This window comes from Macaca mulatta, chromosome 2, assembly GCF_049350105.2.
Source record: "Macaca mulatta isolate MMU2019108-1 chromosome 2, T2T-MMU8v2.0, whole genome shotgun sequence".
Classification (NCBI taxonomy): Eukaryota; Metazoa; Chordata; class Mammalia; order Primates; family Cercopithecidae; genus Macaca; species Macaca mulatta.
Genome location: NC_133407.1, coordinates 96,310,614 through 96,332,820, shown reverse-complemented (window position 1 = coordinate 96,332,820; position 22,207 = coordinate 96,310,614). Strand labels below are relative to the sequence as shown.

The following is a 22,207-nucleotide window of genomic DNA, read 5'->3' as shown; positions in this document are numbered from 1 at the left end:
ATTAGCCGGGCATGGTGTCAGGCACCTGTAATCCCAGCTACTCAGGAGGCTGAGGCAGGAGAATTGCTTGAACCCAGCCGAGGTTGCAGTGAGCTGAGATTGTGCCACTGCACTCCAGCCTGGGTGACAGAGTGAGACTCCATCTCAGAAAACAAACAAAAAAAGTCCTCTCCCCAGGCCATGCTCCTGGCGGCAGCTGGCACCCAAAGGCCAAGCAACTGAGCAGGATGGAAGCCTGACCACCTTGCCCTGACTTAGGACAACTCTGCAGGGCTGAGCCGGCTGAGGCGCACACTGGGCTTGCATTGCTGCTCAACTTCTCTCTGCTCCAGTCTTTCTCCTAGGCCTGCTTTCCTGGGTGTTGATTCCAGGAGCAACCCCAATAAATGCCCTGCATGTTGGCCTCTCCAAGCCACTTCCCAGGGCGCCCAACCTGTGACAGGCACAGCAGATGCAGAGACGAGTAAGCCACAGTCTGGCCTTTGAGAATGTCATGGCCAAATGGGAACTGCAATCTCACGCAGCTCACTGGGGTGAGCACAAAGTGCAAGCAGCCCAGTTGGAGGGGCTGGAATTGAGGGAGTCCAGGCCCTACTGGGGATCAGACAGGTTGCCCGCGAAGGTGTTGGTGAGTGTGGTCTGGCCAGGAGAAACGGGGAGCCCAGGATTTCAGTGAAGATTCTGGGCACTGAGGCCTAATGTCAGCAGAGCAGCTCCAGAGTCAGCAGCTGTGGAAAGACAGCCCCCCAACTAAGTGGGGTTTGCGAGTGAAGAGGGGGCTGCCATGGTGCGCAGTCCAGAGTGAGCAGGAGTGAGCTCCCACTCTTCCACGCCTGGTTCCTCTCTCCCTTCTCTGTCCTGTGCTTTCCGAAATGGAGCTGGCTGACACTGCATTTTCCATCCTTCAAAACAACTATCTTCTGCTGATTCCCCTCTCACCTCCAAAAGCTAGGCCTTTCTCAGCTGCTCCAGTTCCTTGATCCCGTCTCTCTGAAGTCCTGCAGCACCAGCTCACGTTGTCATACATGCAGGCTGCTCACACTTTCATGGAATCATAAAATTGGAAGCCACCCTGGAGGCCCATCTAGTGCTGCCTCCTGCCCCAGGAAGGGCCCTTCTCTAAAGCAGGGCTGAACAGTCCCACTGACTGGGAATTCTCAGAAGACAGCCTGAGTTAGCCAAGTTTTCCATCCTTTGAGCCCAAACTGATCTGTCTCTGGAGTCACTCAGTGAAATATCACTTCTTTTCCCATATGATAGTCCTTCAAATCAGATGGTCACACAAGAGTCACTTTTTTGAGTGCTTATATATTGTTCTTGTTAGCAAATCCTCACAATAGTCCTATAAAGAAACCAGGTAGGTGTTCAGAAAAGTTGAGGAATTTGTTGTGGTTACCTTCTGCTACCAGCTGTGGTTATTTCTGTTACCAGCAACAGAGCTGAGATCTGATATTAGACTCCAACTCCAGTGCTCTTGAAGCACAAAAGCAGATTTGGTGTCATAGAACCCTCCAGACGCATTCCCAAGGATTCTATAAAGAGTTGAGAGAACTCCTTTGGGGTTCACCACTGGTGAAGGGCTCAGAGGCTGAAAGCCTGGTGAGCAGGCAGGCATGATCCTATAATGGATGGCTCCCTGATACACCCACCTGTGGGTCTGAAGTTGGAAGAGAATTCTGAGGGCTGTGAGCAAGCTCTCTGCAGTGCTGAGCTAAGGGTGCCCATGGCCACAGACATGGGAGGAAGGAGGCGGGCACATCAGTGGTCCTTCTGCCAGCTTCACCAGTCCAGAGCCTTGCCGCCTTTATCTTGCTTTAATCCCCAAAACAGGGCTCTCTCCCCAGCGACCCACACCATGCTACCCTCAGCAGCTCAGAGTTAAGATTCTCTGGTCAAGCTTTTTTTTTTTTTTTCTTAAGAGACGGAGTCTCATTCTGTCACCCAGGCTGGAGTGCGATGGCACGATCTCAGCTCACTGCAACCTCTGCCTCCCAGATTCAAGCTATTCCCCTGCCTCAGCCTCCTGAGTAGCTGGGACTACAGGTATGTGCCACCACACCCGGCTAATTTTTGTATTTTTAGTAGAGACGGGGCCTCCGCATGTTGGCCTGGCTGGTCTTGAACTCCTGACCTCAGGTGACCCACCCACCTCGGCCTCCCAAAGTGTTGGGATTACAGGCATGAGCCACTGCTCCTGGCCTGGTTGAGCTTTTTGACTACAATCTGCATGAGGGCAGCAAGTGCTTTCTGCTGACTGGTTCCTTTGTTGTCACTGAGAGCAAAGCAGTATGTCCGTTTAATTTTTTTCTTTTGAGAGAAGTGGTCTCGCTAAGTTTCCCAGGCTGGCCTCAAACTCCTGGGTTCAAGCAATCCTCCCACCTCAGCCTCCACAATAGCTGGGACTACAGGTGCGCACCACTGTGCTCAGCTCAAATGTCTCCATTTTAACGTCCTCTGCATAACAATTACATACAACGGCTAACTCCTCAAGAAATAATATTTATAAATGATACTATCTCTGTTCAACATCTCTCCCCTCTTAAAGATTGCTTAATTTGAAAACAAAGCGTTCTATGTCTTCCTGTTAGACCCTGTCCTAAATTCCCTATTTCCCAGGCCCCTCCTACATGGTTAGAGGAAATATAAAGAACATGCAATCACCTAAGCAAAGTGAGGACAAAGACAGTTTCTCTTCAGCGCTGAGTCTAGAGAGCAGAGAAGCAGGGCAAGCCGGAGCCAGATACCACTGGAGAAAGGAGCCAGCCACGTGTGAGGCCAGGTTACAGAATCAGTTCAACTGCCCATCAGTGGGGGCTGTGGTGGCAGAACCCAAGACCCCTTCAGCTGAGGCTGAGCCCAGGCTAGGGCTAACAGCACCGCAGTGATGCCAATACACTGCCCTTCATTCCACTGGCTCAGCCCACCCCAAGGTCAGGCAGGCAGATGACCTCAATGCCCCAGCAGCTTGACAATGTTTCTTCTAGAGGCAAGGCTGGTGCTGCCATTGCTTCCTCCACGTGAGTGATACAAGTGCCATAGGAAAAGGCCAATCTGAGAGTCCATAGCCCTCAATAGGAGGCAACCACTGCCCAGGGAGCAGCAGACATGAGGCAAAGGAGATGCAGGGAGACATTTAATTTACATAGCAGCCACTTGGGGTCCAGTCAGAGCTGGGGCAGTGGGGAAACCTATAACCCCAGAGGGTACCCCCAGACCCCCGGCCCCCGGGAAACCAGTCCTCACCAACCCTTGGATGGGCTCCCAAGGTTGTGCAGAAGATGCTCCAGTCAAAAGGAGAGAGACATTTGGGAATAAGGCTGTCCCCAAGTTGGGGGAAGTCCACGGCCTGGAGTTGGTGGCCTATGTGGTGGCCCAGGGGTCTGAGAGACCAGTCCATGTCCTGGGCGAGTCCTCAGCCTGGTAGCCCTAAAGGAAGCCTTCGCGGCGGAACTGTTCCTGGAGGAGGGCGCGGTACTGGTCAAATCCTCCTTCCACGCGGGTGACGCCGCCTCCTTCGCACACCCATAACTCCCGGCACACCAGCCTGATAAAGCGTTCATTGTGGGACACCAGAATCACACCACCCTGAAAGACACGAGAGCAGGAGGTGCTGAGGGGGACACGAGAGGCACCGAGGCCTGGGGAGGAGTGGGCAGGGTGAAGGCACACTCACCCTGAAATTGTTGAGGGCACGGCCCAGAGCCTCGATGGTCTCCATGTCCAGGTGGTTTGTGGGTTCATCCAGAATGTAGAAGTTGGGGCTGGAAGGCAGAACCCAGGAAGGTAGGCAGTGAAGGGGTGTGGTGAGAGAAAATAAAGCCTTCTGATACAGTTTTCTACTGGGCAAGAAGGGGAAATGGGAGGGGAAGAGCTCTAGAAAATGAGGCCTCACCAGGGCATAGTCATCTGAGCAAAGGCCACTCGGCTCTTCTGGCCCCCAGACAAGCTGGCAACAGGACGCATAGCCAGCTCTCCGGAGATGCCATACCGACCCAGCTGGTGACGGTACTCCTCCTCAGGCCGCCCTGGAAAAGGACTCCCCAGATCAGGTGGTTTCTTGGCCCAACTCCCTCCCTGTACCCTCCAGCCACACCTCCAAGTCCCCATCTAGGCTTGGGAGGGCTGCTCTGCACTCACTCCAAGGCAGGTCTAGCTGCCGGGGTCAGCCTCATCCCTCTTTCCCCACTCAAATCCCCAACTCACCAGGAAACTTGCGTGCCAGCAGTTCCACAGCACTGATGTTCAGGTCCAGCTGCTCCACGTGGTGCTGGCTGAAATAGCCAATCTTCAGATTCCTGAAGACAGAAACCGAGGTGGAAAAGCAGACAAAGGCAACAGCCATGAAGGAGTGCAGGAAGCATGGGTGCCTGCAAGTGTGCTCATGGGCGGGGGTGCCTCTGACCTGTGAGCGTGTCTGATGCCCCGAACAGGTGCCAGGTCCCCCATAAGCAGCTTCAGCATGGTAGACTTCCCGGCCCCATTCTCTCCAACCTTAAGAAATGTGAAAACGTCATACAGTGTGTGCCAGAAAAATAAATACTGTAAGTTCTCACTCATATGTGGGCACTAGAAAATGTTTAGCACATAGAAGTAGAGAGTAGAGTTCTGGTTACTAGAGGCTGGGAAGGGTAAGCGGGGAGGAGGGGAATTGAGAGAGGAGATCGGGAGAGGTTGGTTAACCAAAACAGAATTGTAGCTAGATAGGAGGAATGGAGGAATAAGTTCGAGGGTTCTACAGCACTGCAGGGACGCTACACTTCACAATGACTGATTGTACATTTTTAAAAAGCTAGAAGATTTTGAATGTTCCCAACATAAAGTGATAAATGTTTACGGTGAATATGCTAATTACCCTGATTCGAACATTACACATTGTATACATGTATGGAAATATCACTCTGTACCCCATAAACATGTATAATTACGTATCAATAAAAAGAGCACCGCTGTGTGTAACACAGAAGGGAAGGAAATTAGAAGGGGTCTCAGGCAGTCCCCAGTCCCAATGACTCCATCAACAACCAAAAAAATATTTTTAAGGACTCTAGCCGGGCGCAGTGGCTCACGCCTGTAATCCCAGCACTTTGGGAGGCCGAGGCAAGCAGACCATTTGAGGTCAGGAGTTTGAGACCAGCCTGGCCAACATGGTGAAACGCTGTCTCTGCTAAAAATACAAAAAATAAGTTGGGCATGGTGGCAGATGCCTATAATCTCAGCTACTCATGAGGCTGAGGCAGAATTGTTCGAACCCAGGAGGCGTAAGTTGCAGTGAGCCAAGATCGTGCCATAGAAAAGCCTGGGCAACAAGGTGGGACTCTGTCTCAAAAAAAAAAAAAAAAAAGAAAAATACATGTACTAAGGGGAGCAATACTTGAGTATTTGCTAAGTGCTGGGGGGGACTTACTTCTCCCAATACCATCCCAGGTAGATGCCAGCGCCATCTTAAGGATTAGGAAGCTGCTTGGTAACCAAGCTAGGCAATGGTATAGTCAAGATCCGAAGTCTGACCCTGAAGCCCATGCTGTCTCCTCAATGTCTCAAGATTTAGAAAACTCAGAACTGAGATCAATAAGGTAAAGCACTGCTTTAAGTATTTTTAAAACACTATATACCAGGCTCTTCCTCCCTGAAGAGCAGCGCTGTGCAGCCAGAGGACACGGCTAGTATAAGTCCTGCAAAGTCCTTAGCCCAGGTCCTCTCTCCTGTTCCATGGACCTCATCCCTTTACAGCTTGAGGATCTGGGCCAATCCACACCACACACTGAGACGCGAGACTCCCAGCTCACAGCACAGAGAAACAGCAGCCATACCACACAGATGCGAGACTCGAGATCAGCAGACACGGAGAGGCGACTGAAGATGACGTGCTTCGGATCATAGTAGAAATCCACCTCATCTAGCTGCAGAATTGGCGGCGAGAACTTCTCAAACCCATCAGGGAATCTGCAGGAGGTAGGGGTGAGGATGTGGGGGCAGTTGGAAGCAAGCAATTCCCCACCAGCCCCACTGGCCCAGCACTTACTTCATTACGACCTCTGATTCCTTGTCCACAGGCTTCAGCTCAGGCCTGGGGGAAGAGATCAGGTAGACTAGATTTATGACTTAAAAAAATAACTTCCTACACAAGTAATATATGTTCAGAGAAAACTTAGAAAGGGCTTGTACTGCTACCACTCAGGTATCATTACTTTAGAGTACACTGTTCTCGTTTACTGAATGCTAAAAAATAGAATTAGGCTTTTTGTGACTTTTTACCCCCAGTTACTATATCGTGATATGTTTCCACATTGCAAACATCTAAGCCTTATGATTTTAAGCTTCCTGCCAGCACTTATAGAAAGGGCACTTCAACGTTAAACTCCCAGTGCACACTGTCATTGGTTATTAAGGAAATGCAAATCAAAACCACAATGAGCTATCACTTCACAGCCACTAGGATGGCTAAAACTAAAAAAACAAACAGTCAATAACAGTGTTGCCAAAGACGTGGAGAAATCGGAACTCTCATTCCTTGTTGGTAGGAATGTAAAATGATGTTGCTGCTTTAGAAAACAGTTTGACAGTTCCTCAAAACATTAATGTGGAATTACCATGTAACCCAGCAATTCTGTCCCTAGGTATGCACCCAAGCAAGCTGAAAACATATGACCACACAAAAATTTGTACACCAGTGTTCACAGCAACATTACTCATAATAACCAAAATGGAAACAACCCAAATGTCCCCTAATGACTCAATAAACAAAATGCTGTATATCCATACAATAGAATATTATCCAGCCACGAAAAGAAATGAAGTTCTGACACGCGCTACAACATGGATGAGCCTCACACATGATGCCAGGTGAAAGACACCAGGCACAAAGGCCACATACTGTATGATTCCATTTATATGAAACGCCCAGAATAAGCAGATACACAGAAGCAGAAACAGGAAGTAAATTAGTGGTTGCCACGTGCTAGTCAAGATTAGCCTTCCAAGAACAATGTGGAATACTCTGCCTCCCAGCAGAGGAGGAAGTCACAGGTGGCTTCTAGCGAAGGGGAGACCTGGAATGGTAGGGCAAGGGTGGCCTGCAAATGAGGAAGGAGACCGAGAGAACAGGAGTCAAGGCCTGGCCAAGGATGCTGTACTCACAGCTTCTCCAGCATCTTGAGTTTACTCTGCACTTGAGAGGCCCTGTTGGCATTGTAGCGAAACCGGTCAATGAAAACCTGCAGGTGGAAGAGTGCAGGCATTGGTCAAACTCCCCCACATCCCCCACTCTAGAACCCCTGGGATGGGACCCCCAGCCCTGCCAGGCCCCACACCTGGATGTGCTGGCGATACTGCTGCTGTGCTTCGTATTCACGCTGCTGGTTGAGCAGCCGCTCCTGCTTACTCTTGATGAAGGTCTCAAAGTCTCCCCGGTAACCATCTAGCCGCTGGCTGTGCAGGTGGATGATGTCCGTGGCGATGGCATTCAAGAAGTTGCGGTCGTGGGAGACGACTAGGATTGTGGAGGGCCACGTCTGAGGGGTCACAGGACAGCAGGCCCAGTTTGGGAGGACAGTCAGTTCTCAGGCCCCCAGGTATCTTGGAGGCCGACTTTCCCCAACCCACTCCAGCACCCACAGGCACTCACCTGCAGGTAATTCTCCAGCCACAGTATGGCCCTGACATCCAGCATGTTTGTAGGTTCTGGAGAAGGAGGGGAGCACACACTTGGGATTGAAGGGCTGGAGAACTAGGAACTTGGATGCTACCACCCCCGTCCATTCTAAAGTCAGGGTACCCCATTTCAAACTCACCATCTAACAGCAGAAGATCTGGCCTATGAATAAGAATACACCACACGAGATTTTAGGTCAGCAACTCATGCCACCTCCCAAGAGCTAAGACCAATCTTCCATAGGGCTTCATACACTGGCCCAGAAAACTCACCTAGCAAATAGGGCCCGGGCAAGGGCCAGCCTCATCCTCCAGCCACCTGAGAACTCCCTAAAGAATGATGAAGCCACATTAGGGGTGGGTGTTCATCAGGGCAGGAAGCGGCTGAGACAACAGGGTTCAAGGCCAACAATGGCAAGGGTCACTCACCGGGTGGGTTGCTGCTGCATTTTAGGGGTAAAGCCAAGCCCAGCGAGAATGACTGATGCCCTAGTAGAGAAGAAATTGAAGAACTCAGTTGGAACAGTCCACAGAAGGGAAAGGAAATCTGAAGGAGGGAGGGGGAGCTTTAAATACCTAGCAGGTGCCTTGTCAGCCTCAATCTCCTCCAGCTTGGCATAGATTTCTGCCAGCTCTGCAGCTTCAGAGCCCTCTGCCCTGGAGGGAGGAGAAACAGCAATTGGCCTAAGTGGGGGCAGTCTAGGAGGATGTCCTGCACCTTATACCATTGGAAAGAAGGCCATTGGCTACCTTGTGGCTGGAAGAGGAAGAGAATACAGGAAGGGTTTGCACAGTGCTCATTACCTTGGGCACTATGGAAATGGGCACTGTGGAAAGAACAAGGGCTTTTGAGTCCCAGAGCGCCAAGTTCTAAGCTCTGCGGATTACTAGGATGGACATGCAAATTATGGATTGTTCCAGGAGGGCAGGCACTCTGTGAGGGACAGCAGCTACTGGTTGCTCCCTAGCCGGAAGCCCTCACCTGCCAGCAGCAATCTGGGCACTGAGCTCCCGCTCCCGCCGTAGCAAATCCTCTCGCACACTGTCACTCTCCAGCACACTCTGCAGGGCAGGAGTGTCATCTCCAGCAACCTCTTGCTCAACGTGCAGCAGGGAAATGTGGGCTGGAACCCGCAGACTCCGGGTGGCTAGCATCTTCAGTAATGTTGTCTTCCCCAACCCATTCCGCCCCACCAGCCCGTAACGGCGGCCCCATGCCAGGTTCACATCTGCTCCAGCCAGCAATACTCTGCAGGAGTGGAGACAGGAGACCAAAGATGCTCTAGAAATAGGTGCACAGCAAGTTAAACAACAAACCTCACATTGTTTGTAGCCCCATTTCATCTCTCCAAATTCTCCTCTAATTAGAAAAAGAAAGCCAACCCCTGCCACCACTATCCCCTCACCTATCGCCAAAAGACACATCAAAGTTCTCAATTCGCACATCATAGGATTTGTTCTTGCCAGATGATTCCAACCGACTCTCCTTTCTGCTGCCTGCCTGGCTGGCTGATGCCTCTTCTAAGACTCTTTAAAGGGAGAAATGGACAGCTCTTAATGCTCCCCACCACCTTCTGTCCAGGCAAGAACTGCTCCGCTCTCTTCTGGGCCATGCTTCCCCCACTCACAGAGGGTTGCTGGTCTTGAGCGTGTCCTTCTCTGAGCGCTTCTCCTGCTTTGCCTTAAGTCGAGCCTCGGCCTTCTCCAACTTCTTTGCATTCACTGTCTAAGGGTCCAAACACATCTACTTCACTCTAGGGTGTAGGCTCAGAAAGGAACCCCAAGAGAGAACATCTCGAGTAAACCCTCTTAACTTACCCATGATGAACAGACTCAAAGGCTCAGGGAAAGACATAGTCAGAAATCCCCCAAAAAGATACTCCAATTAGACAGTCAACTCCCAACCCCATCACAGACACAGTCCCCTCCCTTGCTTCCTCCTCCTCACCGAGGACTGTTCCCTCTTTAGCAGTCCTGGAAGTTTGGTTCCACAGTCTGTAAGCGATAAGAAAAGCAGTCACCTTCTCCCTGAGGGAAGGGAAACTAACACTTTGAGTGACTAATATGAACCAAGCACAGACACAGACGTTTTCTATAAAGCCTTATAATCCTGCAGATAGATGGCTATTATCTTCCCTGCACTAAAACAAAACAAAACAAAAACAAACACACAAACAAAAAACTCACATAAAAGGATAAAGAGGCATAGACGAGGCTGGGGACAGATAACCAACTCTTACAAGATCATGCAGCTGGTAAGTTGCAAAATTGGGGGTGAAAGCAAGTCTGTCCAGCTCCAGGTTCTTATGCTTCCTACCATACCCAAGAGCTGGGAGAATCCTCCAACCTCCTCCCCATCCCCATCATGGGCTCTTTTGCCCTCTGTGAAGACATCAACTAGCTCTTACAACCCTGTCCTGTGGAAAAGACGTAGGAGCCCTAAGCTGCAGGGAGCAGATGGTTGGGGGCGCAGAAAAGGACAGGAGGGCAGTTAGTTCAACCTCCCCTGACTCTCACCGTAGTTCTCTGTTATCTTTGACAACTGGATGGGAGCGTCCAGTAGCACCTGGCTATTTCCCTGGCTCTGTGGCTCAGCCCTATGTGGGTAGGGATAGAAAGCGCAGTTAGGAGTTGAAGGAAAAGCTCTATGGCCATCAGATCTTCTTCCCCCACCTCTTGTCTCCGGACCGTTCGCCGCCCTTTCGCCCCCATCAACCCCTACTCCCTGGCACATACAGGCGCAGAGTGTTGTACATGCGCTGGCACACGGCCCTGATGCCCGCGTCATCCTTGCTGTCCCCGGACACCTCTTGCAATAGTTCCCCCACAGCTTCCACCAGGTCATCCACGGACTCGAAGTCCGCGCTGCCGCTGTGCAAGACGCCTGGGCAGGGCGTGGTAGAACGAGGAAGGTATCGGGTAGGGTGAACACACAAGCAGCTTCAGTCCCCAGACAGAGGCCCCAGTCCAGGCTCCAGACCCAACCGGCCCCCGGGACAAGAGGTCATGCAGAGGAGAGGCCTGGCAACAGTCCCAGGCACGACGCTCGTTTAGACTTTCCCCCAGCCTCCACTTCGGTCTCCCCAGCCGGCCGATTCAGTTCCGCTTACCCGTCACGTAGTCGAAGACTTGTCCGTCAATTTCGGGGAACTCGCTCCGCAGGATTTCGGCGCAAGTCGCCATGTTCCAGTCAGGAGCCCGTCCGCGCAGTCGCTGTGAGACCCCGGCCTAGGCCCGCCCCCCGCCCTGCCCCCGAAACTCGCCCTTCCTTGCAAGGCGCATGCGTAGCGGCGACGCAAGAAAGGAGCGGAGTGCGCGAAGCCCGGTGGGCGGGGCGAGCGGGGCCTTGAGGAGAGGCGCCGAGTCTGCGCCGGAGCAGCTCTCTCTGCGCGTGCGCGACACCTTTTCCGCTGAAAGATTACCCCCCTGTGCGGTTCTTGCTGCCTTCTGGGAGGTGGAGTTCCCGGAGCGAGCGGTGGGGTGGAGCTCAAGTTTTATCAGGGCCGCGAGGCACCGGTGGTCTGGCGGATGGGAGCCTCCCAAGAGGCAAGCGGCTGATAAAGTATTTTGGCTTTGCCAGGTTTTATGCGCTCCCTCGAGGCGCGTCTGCTGCTGCTGCTGCTGCTGCTGCTGCGCACCCAGCCAGGTCCATTTTGGAGCCCGCCCAGAGCTTTGCTGACTCACCCCGGTCCCTCTCAGAAGCCCCCTGCTCAGTGCTTTGCTTTCGCGGGTCCTCAGACCCTACGGCTCGTCAGCCTGGTTGCCAGCGCCACCCGCCTCCCCGCCGCGACTTGCCTCTTCACACTGTATAATTCAGCCGACCTTTGTGAATTAAGCCAATTCAGTTCTTCCACCACTCCAGGGCACGACCAAATCCACCGCCAAAGGGCAAGAAAACCAGGACAATGTGGCCTGTATAAATTATTCCCTACATACACCCAAAGCAGACTTCTCCGCACTCAGTAAATGCCAGTAAAAGGCTATTTCCTTTCACCGATTCCCTCAGGAAGTTAGGAATTTCCTCCAAAATGACGCTACTGCTTTACATTTAAATCGTAAATATTCCTCCGATGGTTCTCTAAAAGTGGCACCGAAAACTATATTACCCATTCACCCCTTTGGATTAAACACTGCCATCATGAGGAGTCAATCCGGATACTGAATCATTTTACAGGAAATACAGGTAAAGAGGAATATGTTAAGTGACTTCTTGGGGACAACAGGCAAACTACAGAACTCTGGTTTCTTCGACAAAATTGCAAGACCTGAAGGGAAACATCGATTTTTAAAATTTGAGAAGCATTAGCCAACCACAATGAACCTTGTCTGGAAAAATTTGGTAAGACACCTGGTTAGTGAACACAGATTGGATGTGATATTAAGGAACAGGTCACACATTGATCATAGTTGAAGTTCGGTGATGAGACATGGAGATGCATTTATATATATATATATATATATTTTTTTTTTTTTATTTGAGACAGAGTTTCACTCTTGTTGCCCAGGCTGGAATGCAATGGCGCGATCTTGGCTCACTGCAACCTCCACCTCCTGGGTTCAAGCCATTCTCCTGCCTCAGCCTCCCGAACAGCTGGGATTACAGACATGCACCACCATGCCCAACTCATTTTGTAATTTTAGTACAGACAGGGTTTCTCCATGTTGGTCAGGCTGGTCTTGAATTCCTGACCTCAGGTGATCCACCCACCTCGGCTACCAAAGCGCTGGGGTTACAGTGTGAGCCACCGCACCCAGTCCATTGTATTATTCTGCTTGCAAATCTTTCCTCCTACCACCCACTCAGCAAGATTTGGGAAGCATGGGTAAATGATGGAATTAAAAGGTCAATTTCTTAGGATGGCTATAAGACCAAACGTAAACTTCACTTAATCTATACCTAATCTAATTAGAAAACATCTGCCTAAGAATTAGAGAAAGAGCTGGGTGCTGTGGTGGCGCGTGCTTGTAATCCCAGCTACTCCAGAGGCTGAGGCAGCCTCTGGATCCTAGGCTAAAGATCTCTTGAGCCTAGGAGTCCGAGGACCAGGGGGAATAAAAAAGAGCTAGGGAAAGATCTACCCCCAGGGTACTGGGGCCTGCTGAGGCTGCTTGCCCTTGAGGCTTTCTTAGAGGAGCCAGAAAACCTGGGCCCAAAACCCACAAGGATAGGGGCTTGGATGGCCCAGGAGACGCCTAACTGGGACAAGACAAGGAAAGAGCTTTTAGAGTATTCAGAACAGAAAACTGCGGGGAGAGCAACACCAGTTCCCTCCCCACGTAGCTCCCACATCAACACTTAGCCAGCAACTCCACTCTACAGAGTTTATTGGGTTTATAACTGGACGAAGTCACACGTGTACAAAATGAAGCTCACACTATCCCAAAGCAGACTAGGGACTGAGGGCTGGGGATCCGTTACTGGCCTTTGGGAGAGCTCTGAGGTGAGGGGTGCAACCGACCCTCCCACTCCAGAGGTGCGGCCACAGGCGTGGGAAGGAAAGGGAACCCACCTGGCTTTGGTCACAGAACTCAGAGCCTGGCACTAGGCCAGGACAGACAGGTGGAGGGGAGAGCAGGAGCCTCAGAACTTCCCTGTCCAGGGAGCCCAGGGGCTACTCCACCAGTCCCACTTGCAATGTGCTTGGCCCAGACCTAGACTCAGGGGCTGGTGCAAAGGGAAGGCAGCAAAGCAGGAGGGAGGAGACACTGATGTGTGGTGGGAGAGGGAGCGGCACCTGGACCTGTTGAAGAGGGTGGGTGGGGAGGTGGGCTAGCTGCCTAGTGGCAGCTAGCAGCGAGTTTCATAAATGCCGCTGCGGCCAATGTAGCGCACCCATTTGATGACATCATGGTCGCTGTAGTTCAGCTTCGGTTCAAATACCTTCAAGTAGCGCACCTTGAGGCCAGAGGGCGCAAATGGCACCTGGGCAAGGACAGCTCGTTAGAAATGTGGCCTTCCTCTTACAGCTGCTCTCCTCTGGGAAGTCCCGTTGCCCTGCTCTACTTCATCTCTACTACAGGTGTTTGAATGGCTGGGGTCCTTAAAGAAGCTGGGGTGGTGAGGGACCCTCTAAGAGGTGGCTGAAGAAGAAAGCCCTGCCAGTGACACCCGGAATCAGTTCCTTTCATCAGCAGGAGACAGCAACCAATGAACTGCTTTAGAACATACTTATCCTGCTCAATATTATGAACTTAAAAATAAGGTGGAGAAAATTATGTCTAACATGCACAAAGCAAAGTCAGTCCATTATCCTGTCTGTAAGTAAACTTTGTGTCTTACCTGGCATTTAAACAATCTAAGTTTTTCGAAAGAACTGTGTTAGGACAAGCTAAGAGAAGTGAAAGATTTGCCTCACTATGAATAGTAACTTCTACTAAGAGGCTTGAAAGGGGAAGAATGGATCTATGAATTAAAGCCAGTTCTTTCTAGGCCTCAGTTTCCTCACCTCTAAGGTGCAGCGGTTTATCGGAATGATCTCTAAGAGCTTTTCCAGCATACCCTGGCATGACTTTAGGCCCCTCCTCTGCCATACCTCAAAGTTCATGGAAATGGGGGGTCGAGCCCATTTCTTCTTGTCGTTGGTAGGCAGAAGCTCAATCTCTGCGCTGATCTGCGATTCCTTCATGCCTGCCATGCGCTTGATCCTAGGAACACAGGGACAACAGGCAGCCCATTGTAGCTTGGAGAAGTTTCAAGGGCAGTTGCCCATTTTAAGGAGCACGCCCAGGAGCTTGCAGGAGGTGCCACAAGAAGTGGTCAGGACCCTGCTAACTACTTGCTATGGAAGCTTGGGTCTACTTCTTTAGGACAACAGGATGCAGTTTCTGCCTAGACACTTGGGCATGCTATCTTTGCTTTGTCAGCTTCACAGATACATTACAAAGGCAAGCAGGGAAATGCCAAAGCATCTTAAAAAATAAGCACGTGCATGAACCCAAATGCAGGCGTGTACATACTCACATGGAGGCATAAAGGCTGACAGTACAAGCAGAGGCTCCTAGAAAAGCAAAGAGGCACACTCCCCCACCCCTCATTCAGAAGGATCAAAGGTGAAAACAAGAGGGTACACTGGGATCTTGAACCTGCTGTGGCCTAATGAAGGAAAGACTCACTTCCACACGATGGCATTCTCGCTGGCCTTGTACTTGGCCTTCCCCTTCATGCAGATCACCTGCACCCCACTTGTGTTCAGTGGGGTTGGGATCCTCACCTAGAAGTGACACACCTGTCAGGGAGCTCTGTCAAGCTGTGACATCAGCTGCCTTTATTCCTAGGGACAAGTTCTTCCTCCTCCCCAAGCCCCCTGTCCTCACCTCAATCTTCTGAGCCAGGAGTGAGGGTTTAAAGTTGGACTTGATGACCACCTTGACCTCCAGTTTGGTGCGTCCCACTTCTCGCACTAGCGGGATCACCCGGAAGGGAAGGATGATGTCCTTGGTTGTGCGATACCTTAAGGGATGGGAAGCAAGGTTACCAAAGAGCTGACCCACTTCCTCTCCCCAATCTGCCAGCAGCACTGGCTGCCTCCTCACACCCCAATGGCACCTCATAAGCTCAAACTCTCCATCTGGTGGGATAAAGCTGATGCTGCGTTCAGAGTCAAACTTGCTGAGTCGTACACACTGGTGGAAGGTGCAGTCATCAATGGCAATTGATTGCTTCCCACTGCAAGCAGGGGCAGAAGAGGAGGTCTCATTGGTACAGGAGAATGACAGGTGTCACGCTGGGAGACCACTCCACCCCAGGCTGGCACCAGAGACTATGAAAAGCTGCTAGAATGCAGCTTTCTGACTCAGAGGTCTGCCCCAGAGCTTGGGATGAGAGGGAAACCTTGTAAACTCATCTCTTGGGGGCCCTGCTGCTTGGGACCTGGGTGTTTCAGGCACACTGGGCAGAGGAGGCTATCAGTATGTACAGAAGAGGCCTTGGTCCTAGGGACCAAAAAAAGGGGCTTGCTCTGAGGACAGTCCCCTCATCTCTCTTAGCACCAATGTCAAGAGCGAACAGCCAGGCTTACCGTCAGGAACAGAGTTTGCAATTACAGTGGGAATGAAATCCAGAAGAAACTTGTGGTTCACTAGACCCCACCGAGCCCTCCAAGAGACACCCTTTCCCACCAGCTCTCCTGCCTCAGGCACCTCTTGCTTGTTTCATCAGCTGTGCCTTTGCCCTGCTTTTCAATAACAATCTTGTCATTCATCCCAAACTTGCATTCAGGCATGCCACTCAGGTAGCTCTTCATCACCACCCGGCCCGACACATGGGCACTCAGCACCTGCCCTGATGATGGAACAGATAAATGGGGAGCAGCAGAGTCAGGCAGGCAGACCCAGGATCCTGCCCTGGTCCCCCTCCAGCTTTGTTGTGAGAGGGACCTCACCTTGTGGGGACATGAGCAGGTTCACACTCTCCAGCACATCCAGGAAGAGCTCATTCCGGCGATACTTGATACCCTCTCGCCGCCAGCCAATCTGCCCAGTCACCTGGCTGGTGATCTGTGACTGCTCTTCTTTTGTCTACATGGGAGCAGAAACAAACAGCAAGAGCCTCACTCCCCTCTCCCTTTAATCATCCTGTCTCTATCCCCACTCCACCCTCATTCCCCATCCCTTCTAGTCCCCACCTGTAATCCATTTTCCCCTATAAGCCCCAAAGGGCAGGGCCTGGAGAAACAAAGCAAAGCTGCAAGGGCGGAAGCTAAGGGAAGGGCTTACCTGATGCTGGAGGCCGCAGGGCCAACGAGGTGCCCACATGAAGTAGCAAGGGAGGCAGAAAAGGAGGAGAAAGCTATGAGGCTTGGATCCTATAGGAGAGGGCCCAAGCTCTCTCCTCCTGAGGAACACCAGGCCTCAAGACCAGGCCTCCTCCCCCAACCCTCAGTGCAAAAGGAAACTGCTTGAGCTGTATTCCTGGTAACAGAGATGCTTAATTGGCTGCTCCTGCAGTGGGAGGACCACATAGAGCAAAATAGGCCTGCAATCATGGCAGGAGGCTCAGGCCAGCACTTCCTGTTATGGGAGGGCTTATGAGTCAGCTCAGACAAGGCTCAGGGGCCAGCTGAGATGAAGGGAGATTGGCCTGCACCCTGACTATAGTCTGCACAATTCAAGTACCTGACTCTTGATGCCCTGCTGCGTGATGAAGGTTTTCAGCGCGCCTGTCTCGGAATTCTGTGGATAGCCAAAGTCTAGAATCTCTGAAAAAGAAGGGAACCATCAGCCCCTGAACAAACCTTCTCATTCCAGTCCCTACTTGGGCCTACACATGTCTGACTGGCACAGCTCCCAAAGACCATGTGGGATCATCTGCAACAAAGTCTTCTAGCTTTGTAGCATTTATTCTGTGATTTGTGCTTTACAGGAAAACAATTCAAATGTTTTATTTTTTCAAATAGAGAAATCAAGGCCAGGCGCAGTGGCTTATGCCTATAATCCCAACACTTTGGGAGGCCAAGGTGGGAGAATCACTTCAGCCCAGGAGTTCAAGACCAGCCTGGGCAACATAGCGAGACCCAGCTCTACAAAAAATAGTAAAAATGAGCCAAGCATGGTGGCATGTGCCTGTGGTCCCAGCTACTCAGGAGGCTAAGGCTGGAGGATTGCTTGAGCCTGGGAGGTCAAGGCTTCAGTGAGCTGCGATTACACCACTGCACTCAGCATAGGCGACAACAGTAAGACCCTGTCTCAAAAAAAAAAAAAAAAAAAAAAAGAAATCAATAGAAGAGTCACATGGCCAGTGGGTGGCAAATCAAGAAGCTTTGAGCTGTTTTCTCCAGAAAATAGACAATGGGAAGGTGGAAGGATTCACCTTCCCTTAGATCACACTCTACAGAGAAACAGAGGTAACAGTGCACCCCCAGGGGCTTGTAGTATCTCAGTCTCCCCCAGGCTCTGAAGCAGCTGCTGAGATGGAAAACTGGGTGGACAGTCAGTGAAGTAAGGTCCAAGCCACAAAGGAAAGAGGATGAATACAGGAGGCTCACCACCAAACCTGAGTCAGGTTCCTAGCCCCGTGGAAGACCAAAACTTCCCCTCCACACCTGCTGGCCTATTTCTGTGTTCTACTTCAGACCAGCCTTTAGGTTTGGATGTGAACTGGCCTTCTGAGGGGCATAGAGATCCTAGTCCAAGAGCCCAGATACTCAGGAAAGAAAGTTCAGAGGGTACCAGAGCCTCGGACCTACACCCACTTTCAGGCCAGGCCCAGCCTGGTTCTTTCCCACCCTAGGCCCCCTGCCCTGCCAGCCCACCAGCCTCACCATCCAGCAGCTCATATATGAGTACAAAATTGTTCTTGATGTTTTCCTCGCTGATCTTGCCAAAGTAGGCAGCCATCACGTCACACATCTTATAGAGGAATTCGAAGACCATGGCAGCGTTGACATTCTGCTTGGTGACTGCTGCCAGCCAAATGTTGGACCGCTTAACGTGGAAGAAGCTGGTGCGAGCAATGTTGGTGACGGGGCTGCGCACCTGCTGCCGGGCATGGATAACATTGACCCGAAAGGCATCCACTGCGTTCCTCCTGAGGGGAAAGGGTGCACAGGGCCTGCTCAGCACCCAGGCGAACCTTACCCCACAAGGATCAACCACAGCTGTTAACAGCTCCACCCACCTTTCTGCAGAAGTCTGACACACACAATCTAAAGAAAGCCAATGCCTAAACCACTGGGGTGGTTCCCTTCTTATGACTCCCTGTGGAGGCATGGGAAGAGTGCCTGAGCTGGGCTAGTGTCTAAAGGCCACAAGAAATAGGGAAGTCAACTATTAAGGCCGATGTAACCTTAATAAAGTGAGGTTCATCAGGTTTAGAGACAGATATTCTTGACTCCCAGGGCTGGCCCTAATTTCCCAGCTTTATCTAGCTTCCCTGTAAGCTCCCAGGTCCAGGACAGAAAGAGACACTGCTTCTCCAGTCCTCCCACTAGTGATCCCACCAGTGGGGAGGGCCGACTCCTCCAGATGTTATACAAAGCCAGCATGGCTTCAGAAGTCACCAAGGAGGAAGTACCAAGGGGCCATGGAACTGTGCTACCCATTCTTGCCCAGGATCCAACTCCAGAGCAAGTTCAGGGAATGAAAAAGGATGCAGGAAAACAATGATGGGGGCAGGGCCCCCACCCACCTGTACCTGGGCAGCAGCTTGAGAGGCCGCTTACCTATTGCTACGGCAGTCAATGAGATGGGATGAGAGAAATGACGCCAGCAAGAAGAGGAGAGTGACAGCAACGAGAGAGAGGGTTAGACACACAACACACCGGGAGGGCAGCACACACCGTGAGGTGGAAGCAGACAAGACAGGCAAGGTGGCGTGTGACCCAGCCTTGGCTTGCCTAGTCCATCCAACGCAGGAGGGGGACCGGGGGTGGGGGTGGGGGGTGTAGCCAGCCAGGTTCAGGCAGGCCAGACCTTGCCACGGCTGCAGCTCTAACTCATGCCACACCACCAGCCAATGGACAAACACCCGCAAGGGCCAGGCCAGCCCATCAGCCAGGGAGCCAAATGAGGAGCACTGCCACAGGCCCATTCTGTGACTTTATCTCAAGCTCTCTGAGGAAGAAAAACAGGCAGCAGGAACCAGAGGAGCCTAATCTCATTAGCGCCTCGGAGGCTAGGATAGGTCCAGCGTGTGCAAGGGGGTGCAGAATGAGAAGGCAGGCTGTGGCTCTGTGTGAAGGCCCAGGATATGGAGCCGCTCTGGGTCTACTCTGATAAACCAGAGAGGGTAGCATGGCCTCCCTGCCCTTTCTTAGTGACCCAGAGAGTGCCTCACGCTCCCTCCCAGCCTCTCCCCCAGGAATGGCCCAGAGGAACTGAAGACAGCTGAGTCAGCAGCCTGACTCCTGAGAAAGGGAGCAGGAGAGGATTGGGTAGCCTGGAGAGGCTTTCAATAGAATCCAGTGAAGGCGCTTGATATGAGAAGGGCTTCTCAGAGCAAGGCTTAGATGGATTAGTGTCTCCAGCCTGGCCACTAACCCCACCCACTAGAGATATTTCTCCTTCTCCTCAAAGAAGAAATTCACCAGCCTGGGCAAAGGCACTCATCTCCAGCAACCAGGCCTGTATAGAGAAACAGGATGCAGGAAGGGCAGGCGTTCCTAAAGCTGTGGGACCATGCCATTCCACGGGTCCCACCTAGGGGCCAGCAGGCTGGCTGCCGGGTGAATACCACCAGACCTAATGGGAGCCAGGCTACACTAGCTGAGCTTCCAGGGTGCAGCCAGGGGTCAGGGTGGTCCAAGTCAAGCCTCTGGTGAGAAGAGACCTAATCCTGCATGCTGGGGCTCGGGGGCTGGAGTGGTGGGGCACAGCTGGCTCTGCCAGAGGACTCACCCGATGTCATCTCGGTAGACTCGAGAGATGAGCACCTCCCCCTTGTGATTATAGATGAATAAGCCTCCAATCATGGCGGCAGATCAGTCTCCGCGGCCCATTGCTCTGAGAACAGACCTAGGACAGGCGGGGGCGGGGTAAAAGAAGACCTCAGAATCCCTGCCAACATCCCCTGTGGAGCTGTGCAGATCACTGGAGCTTTTTTCCTGACTCAACCCTTTAGCAAGTGACCCTGCAGCCCTCCCAGACATGCCCCTCCCCTCAGCTAGGCTCCAGTTCCTGTTTATTCCACACTGGATGGGAGAAAGAAACTGAGAGAGATTAGGCTCAGGACTCTAAGGCCATTTTGACCCTCCGTTTCCTGGGGCTGAGCATCAGCAACCCCGCCCCCTCTCTCCAGCACTGAGCTCAGGAATGATCCTTTTCGGCCTCCTCCTGTGCAGACTCTCAGGCTCCGGCCAGTGAGTCACTAAGGCCTGCCTGCCTGCTGCTGCAGGAATGGCGGTAGGAATTACTCCAGTTGGTTCAGGCCTGGGGCCCCCAGGCATAACCTTTAGAGCATCCAGTCTCTCGGGCTCCACTACCCTTCAGAGAAGGTCGCAGGGCCTGAACTTCCGGCACTCTAATTCACAGAATTCAAACATTCCAAGAAAGGGTGTGAGGAGAAGAGAAGGGAGCCCTTAGGCCCTAATGTGGACCCGGGAGTGTGGCTTAACCTCTTCCAGGCAGTGGAATAAGCAGGCAAAGGGCAAAGGAGGAAGGTCCTAGTGCTGGCAGACTACACCTCCATCACCTAAGCTGCTTATTACAGTTATTTCTGACTACCACCCCCCTTTCAAAAAGCTCTGGAATGCAATAAAAGTAAGGACTGGGGGGGTGGGGGTAGTGCAGGCTCATAAAATTAAGAAATCCTTCCATCTGAAATCGTGATTCCAGGCCCATCAAGTAACTCATTTCTGGCCTGGGTGCCTATAAACAAGAAGCAGGGATTTCAGGATGCCTGAATTATCCAAATTATTTGGGTCAAATTAATTTAGACTGCTTGAGAAAAGGCATTAATTTGCTTTTAGATTTCCTGGATTAGCTCTGGTATTAATTTCACAGGGAGTACTTTAGAAGACTTTTCTAAACTGGAAAATAAAGCCTTTTCCTGTGGCTGTCAAGGTCTTCCAGAGGGGTGAGCGGCCTCTCAAGGTGGTGGACTCATCCCATTCCTCAGTCCCAAACAGGCTGGTAGAGGAGATGCAAAATGGAGGTAGAGCCTGGGGCAAAGAACCAAGTCCACAGGTATATCGAGTGGTAGGTAGGGAAGGGCACCCGAGAACCAGAGGTGGGGCCTTGGGCAGGAATGGAACATTTAGTTAAGGGTAAAGACCGGCAGTGACAGCCAGGCAGCGTCCTCAGGTGAGCCCACAGCAGCAAACTGGGCTGGTGGAGTGCACCTAAAGGTAAGGGTTTCCAGTATGGAAAAGGTCAAGGCTTTAAGAAGGAAAAACCAGCAGGGGGAAATTGACGGTAGTGAATAAGGGAAAGCTGGGGAGACAGAGCCTGCTTGGGGTTCAGGTGCAGAGTAATGAGGGGGTGGTGGGCTTTTCGCCTTGGGGAGACATCGTGGGAAAAGATGGTGCCATGGGGCGCGGGGGCCGTCACAGGTCTAAGGAAGAAGAGCCGCGGGATGTCACTGAACTGAGAGGAGGGGGGGCCGCATGGTGTGAGATCTGTCACGGTGCAAGGAGGCGGAACAAGGGGGTGTCACTGTCCTACGAGACGGGGAAATTGTCCTTGCGCGGAGGGGTAGGGGGTTGGCACTATCCTAGGGAGGGGGCGCTGCGCAGCGTTCCTGCTCTGGGAGAATTTCAGGCGGTATCCCTCTCATGGGAGGCGCCAGGCGGGTCAGGTGGAGGGCACCGCTCCCAGCCAGCCCTGCAACCTCGCCCCGGGCGCCCCCGCCCCACCGTCAGCCAGCTCCCGGGTCTGAAGGCTGAAGCCACTCCCGGGTGTGGGCAGCTTTCTGCCAGCTCAGCGCAGGGCAGGACAAAGCTGGGCGGCGAAGCAGACGACCCGCGGCGTCCTCCCCCACGCCATAAGGCCAGATCCCCGGCTCACCTGGTGTCCCGAGGCCCCTTCTCTGCCGGCCCGGCCACTCTCCGGATCCCAAGATGTCCGCCCGCCCCCTGCTCGTCTGCCCGCTGCCTCGGCTTTCACCGCAGTGCCGCGGCCCCGC

The 22,207-nt window shown here is 52.3% G+C and overlaps 2 protein-coding genes across 9 annotated transcripts; both read right to left on the bottom strand.

The window, feature by feature from the left end:
* Nucleotides 1–3,120: 3,120 nt before the first annotated feature.
* ABCF3 (ATP binding cassette subfamily F member 3) lies at nt 3,121–10,842 on the bottom strand. Of its 5 annotated transcripts, XM_077991879.1 has the most exons (22): nt 10,761–10,842; nt 10,387–10,534; nt 10,168–10,247; nt 9,599–9,645; nt 9,279–9,376; nt 9,057–9,179; nt 8,633–8,899; nt 8,401–8,407; nt 8,227–8,307; nt 8,080–8,139; nt 7,924–7,980; nt 7,791–7,813; nt 7,625–7,680; nt 7,311–7,511; nt 7,138–7,214; nt 6,023–6,067; nt 5,811–5,943; nt 4,403–4,491; nt 4,204–4,295; nt 3,893–4,025; nt 3,674–3,761; nt 3,121–3,585 (listed from the first exon to the last, which is right to left on the bottom strand). In XM_077991879.1, the coding sequence occupies exons 7-22, from the start codon at nt 8,730–8,732 to the stop codon at nt 3,427–3,429; spliced, it is 1,401 nt and encodes a 466-aa protein (XP_077848005.1). In that variant the 5' UTR covers nt 8,733–8,899; nt 9,057–9,179; nt 9,279–9,376; nt 9,599–9,645; nt 10,168–10,247; nt 10,387–10,534; nt 10,761–10,842; the 3' UTR covers nt 3,121–3,426. The 5 variants fall into 5 exon arrangements, with proteins under 5 accessions (XP_077848005.1, XP_014986969.1, XP_077848002.1 ...); XM_015131483.3 differs by lacking the exon at nt 8,401–8,407; XM_077991876.1 differs by lacking the exon at nt 8,401–8,407 and having other exon boundaries at nt 10,405–10,534.
* A 2,116-nt stretch (nt 10,843–12,958) lies between these two features.
* AP2M1 (adaptor related protein complex 2 subunit mu 1) lies at nt 12,959–22,205 on the bottom strand. 4 transcript variants are annotated; one of them, XM_077990501.1, is made up of 13 exons: nt 22,090–22,194; nt 19,984–20,100; nt 19,419–19,493; nt 17,910–18,172; nt 16,765–16,847; nt 16,366–16,371; nt 16,032–16,167; nt 15,790–15,931; nt 15,197–15,316; nt 14,965–15,100; nt 14,764–14,861; nt 14,184–14,295; nt 12,959–13,573 (listed from the first exon to the last, which is right to left on the bottom strand). In XM_077990501.1, the coding sequence occupies exons 2-13, from the start codon at nt 20,055–20,057 to the stop codon at nt 13,439–13,441; spliced, it is 1,380 nt and encodes a 459-aa protein (XP_077846627.1). In that variant the 5' UTR covers nt 20,058–20,100; nt 22,090–22,194; the 3' UTR covers nt 12,959–13,438. The 4 variants fall into 4 exon arrangements, with proteins under 4 accessions (XP_077846627.1, XP_014986923.1, XP_077846628.1 ...); XM_015131437.3 differs by lacking the exon at nt 19,419–19,493 and having other exon boundaries at nt 17,910–18,175; XM_077990502.1 differs by lacking the exons at nt 16,366–16,371; nt 19,419–19,493 and having other exon boundaries at nt 15,781–15,931; nt 17,910–18,175.
* Between the last annotated feature and the right edge of the window lie 2 nt (nt 22,206–22,207).

Excerpts from the sequence above, each read along its gene's own strand:
- ABCF3 (XM_015131483.3), bottom strand. The coding sequence starts at position 10,833 with ATGGCGACTTGCGCCGAAATCCTGCGGAGCGAGTTCCCCGAAATTGAC. Across the intron at positions 7,981-8,079 it reads ATGCAGCAGCAACCCACCCG|GGAGTTCTCAGGTGGCTGGA; the intron begins GTGAGTGACCCT and ends ATCATTCTTTAG. Across the intron at positions 3,762-3,892 it reads GCTCAGATGACTATGCCCTG|CCCCAACTTCTACATTCTGG; the intron begins GTGAGGCCTCAT and ends TCTGCCTTCCAG.
- AP2M1 (XM_077990501.1), bottom strand. The coding sequence starts at position 20,057 with ATGATTGGAGGCTTATTCATCTATAATCACAAGGGGGAGGTGCTCATC. Across the intron at positions 14,296-14,763 it reads GAGAATGCCATCGTGTGGAA|GATCAAGCGCATGGCAGGCA; the intron begins GTGAGTCTTTCC and ends CTGTGTTCCTAG. Across the intron at positions 13,574-14,183 it reads CCATTTCCATGAACTTTGAG|GTGCCATTTGCGCCCTCTGG; the intron begins GTATGGCAGAGG and ends GTCCTTGCCCAG.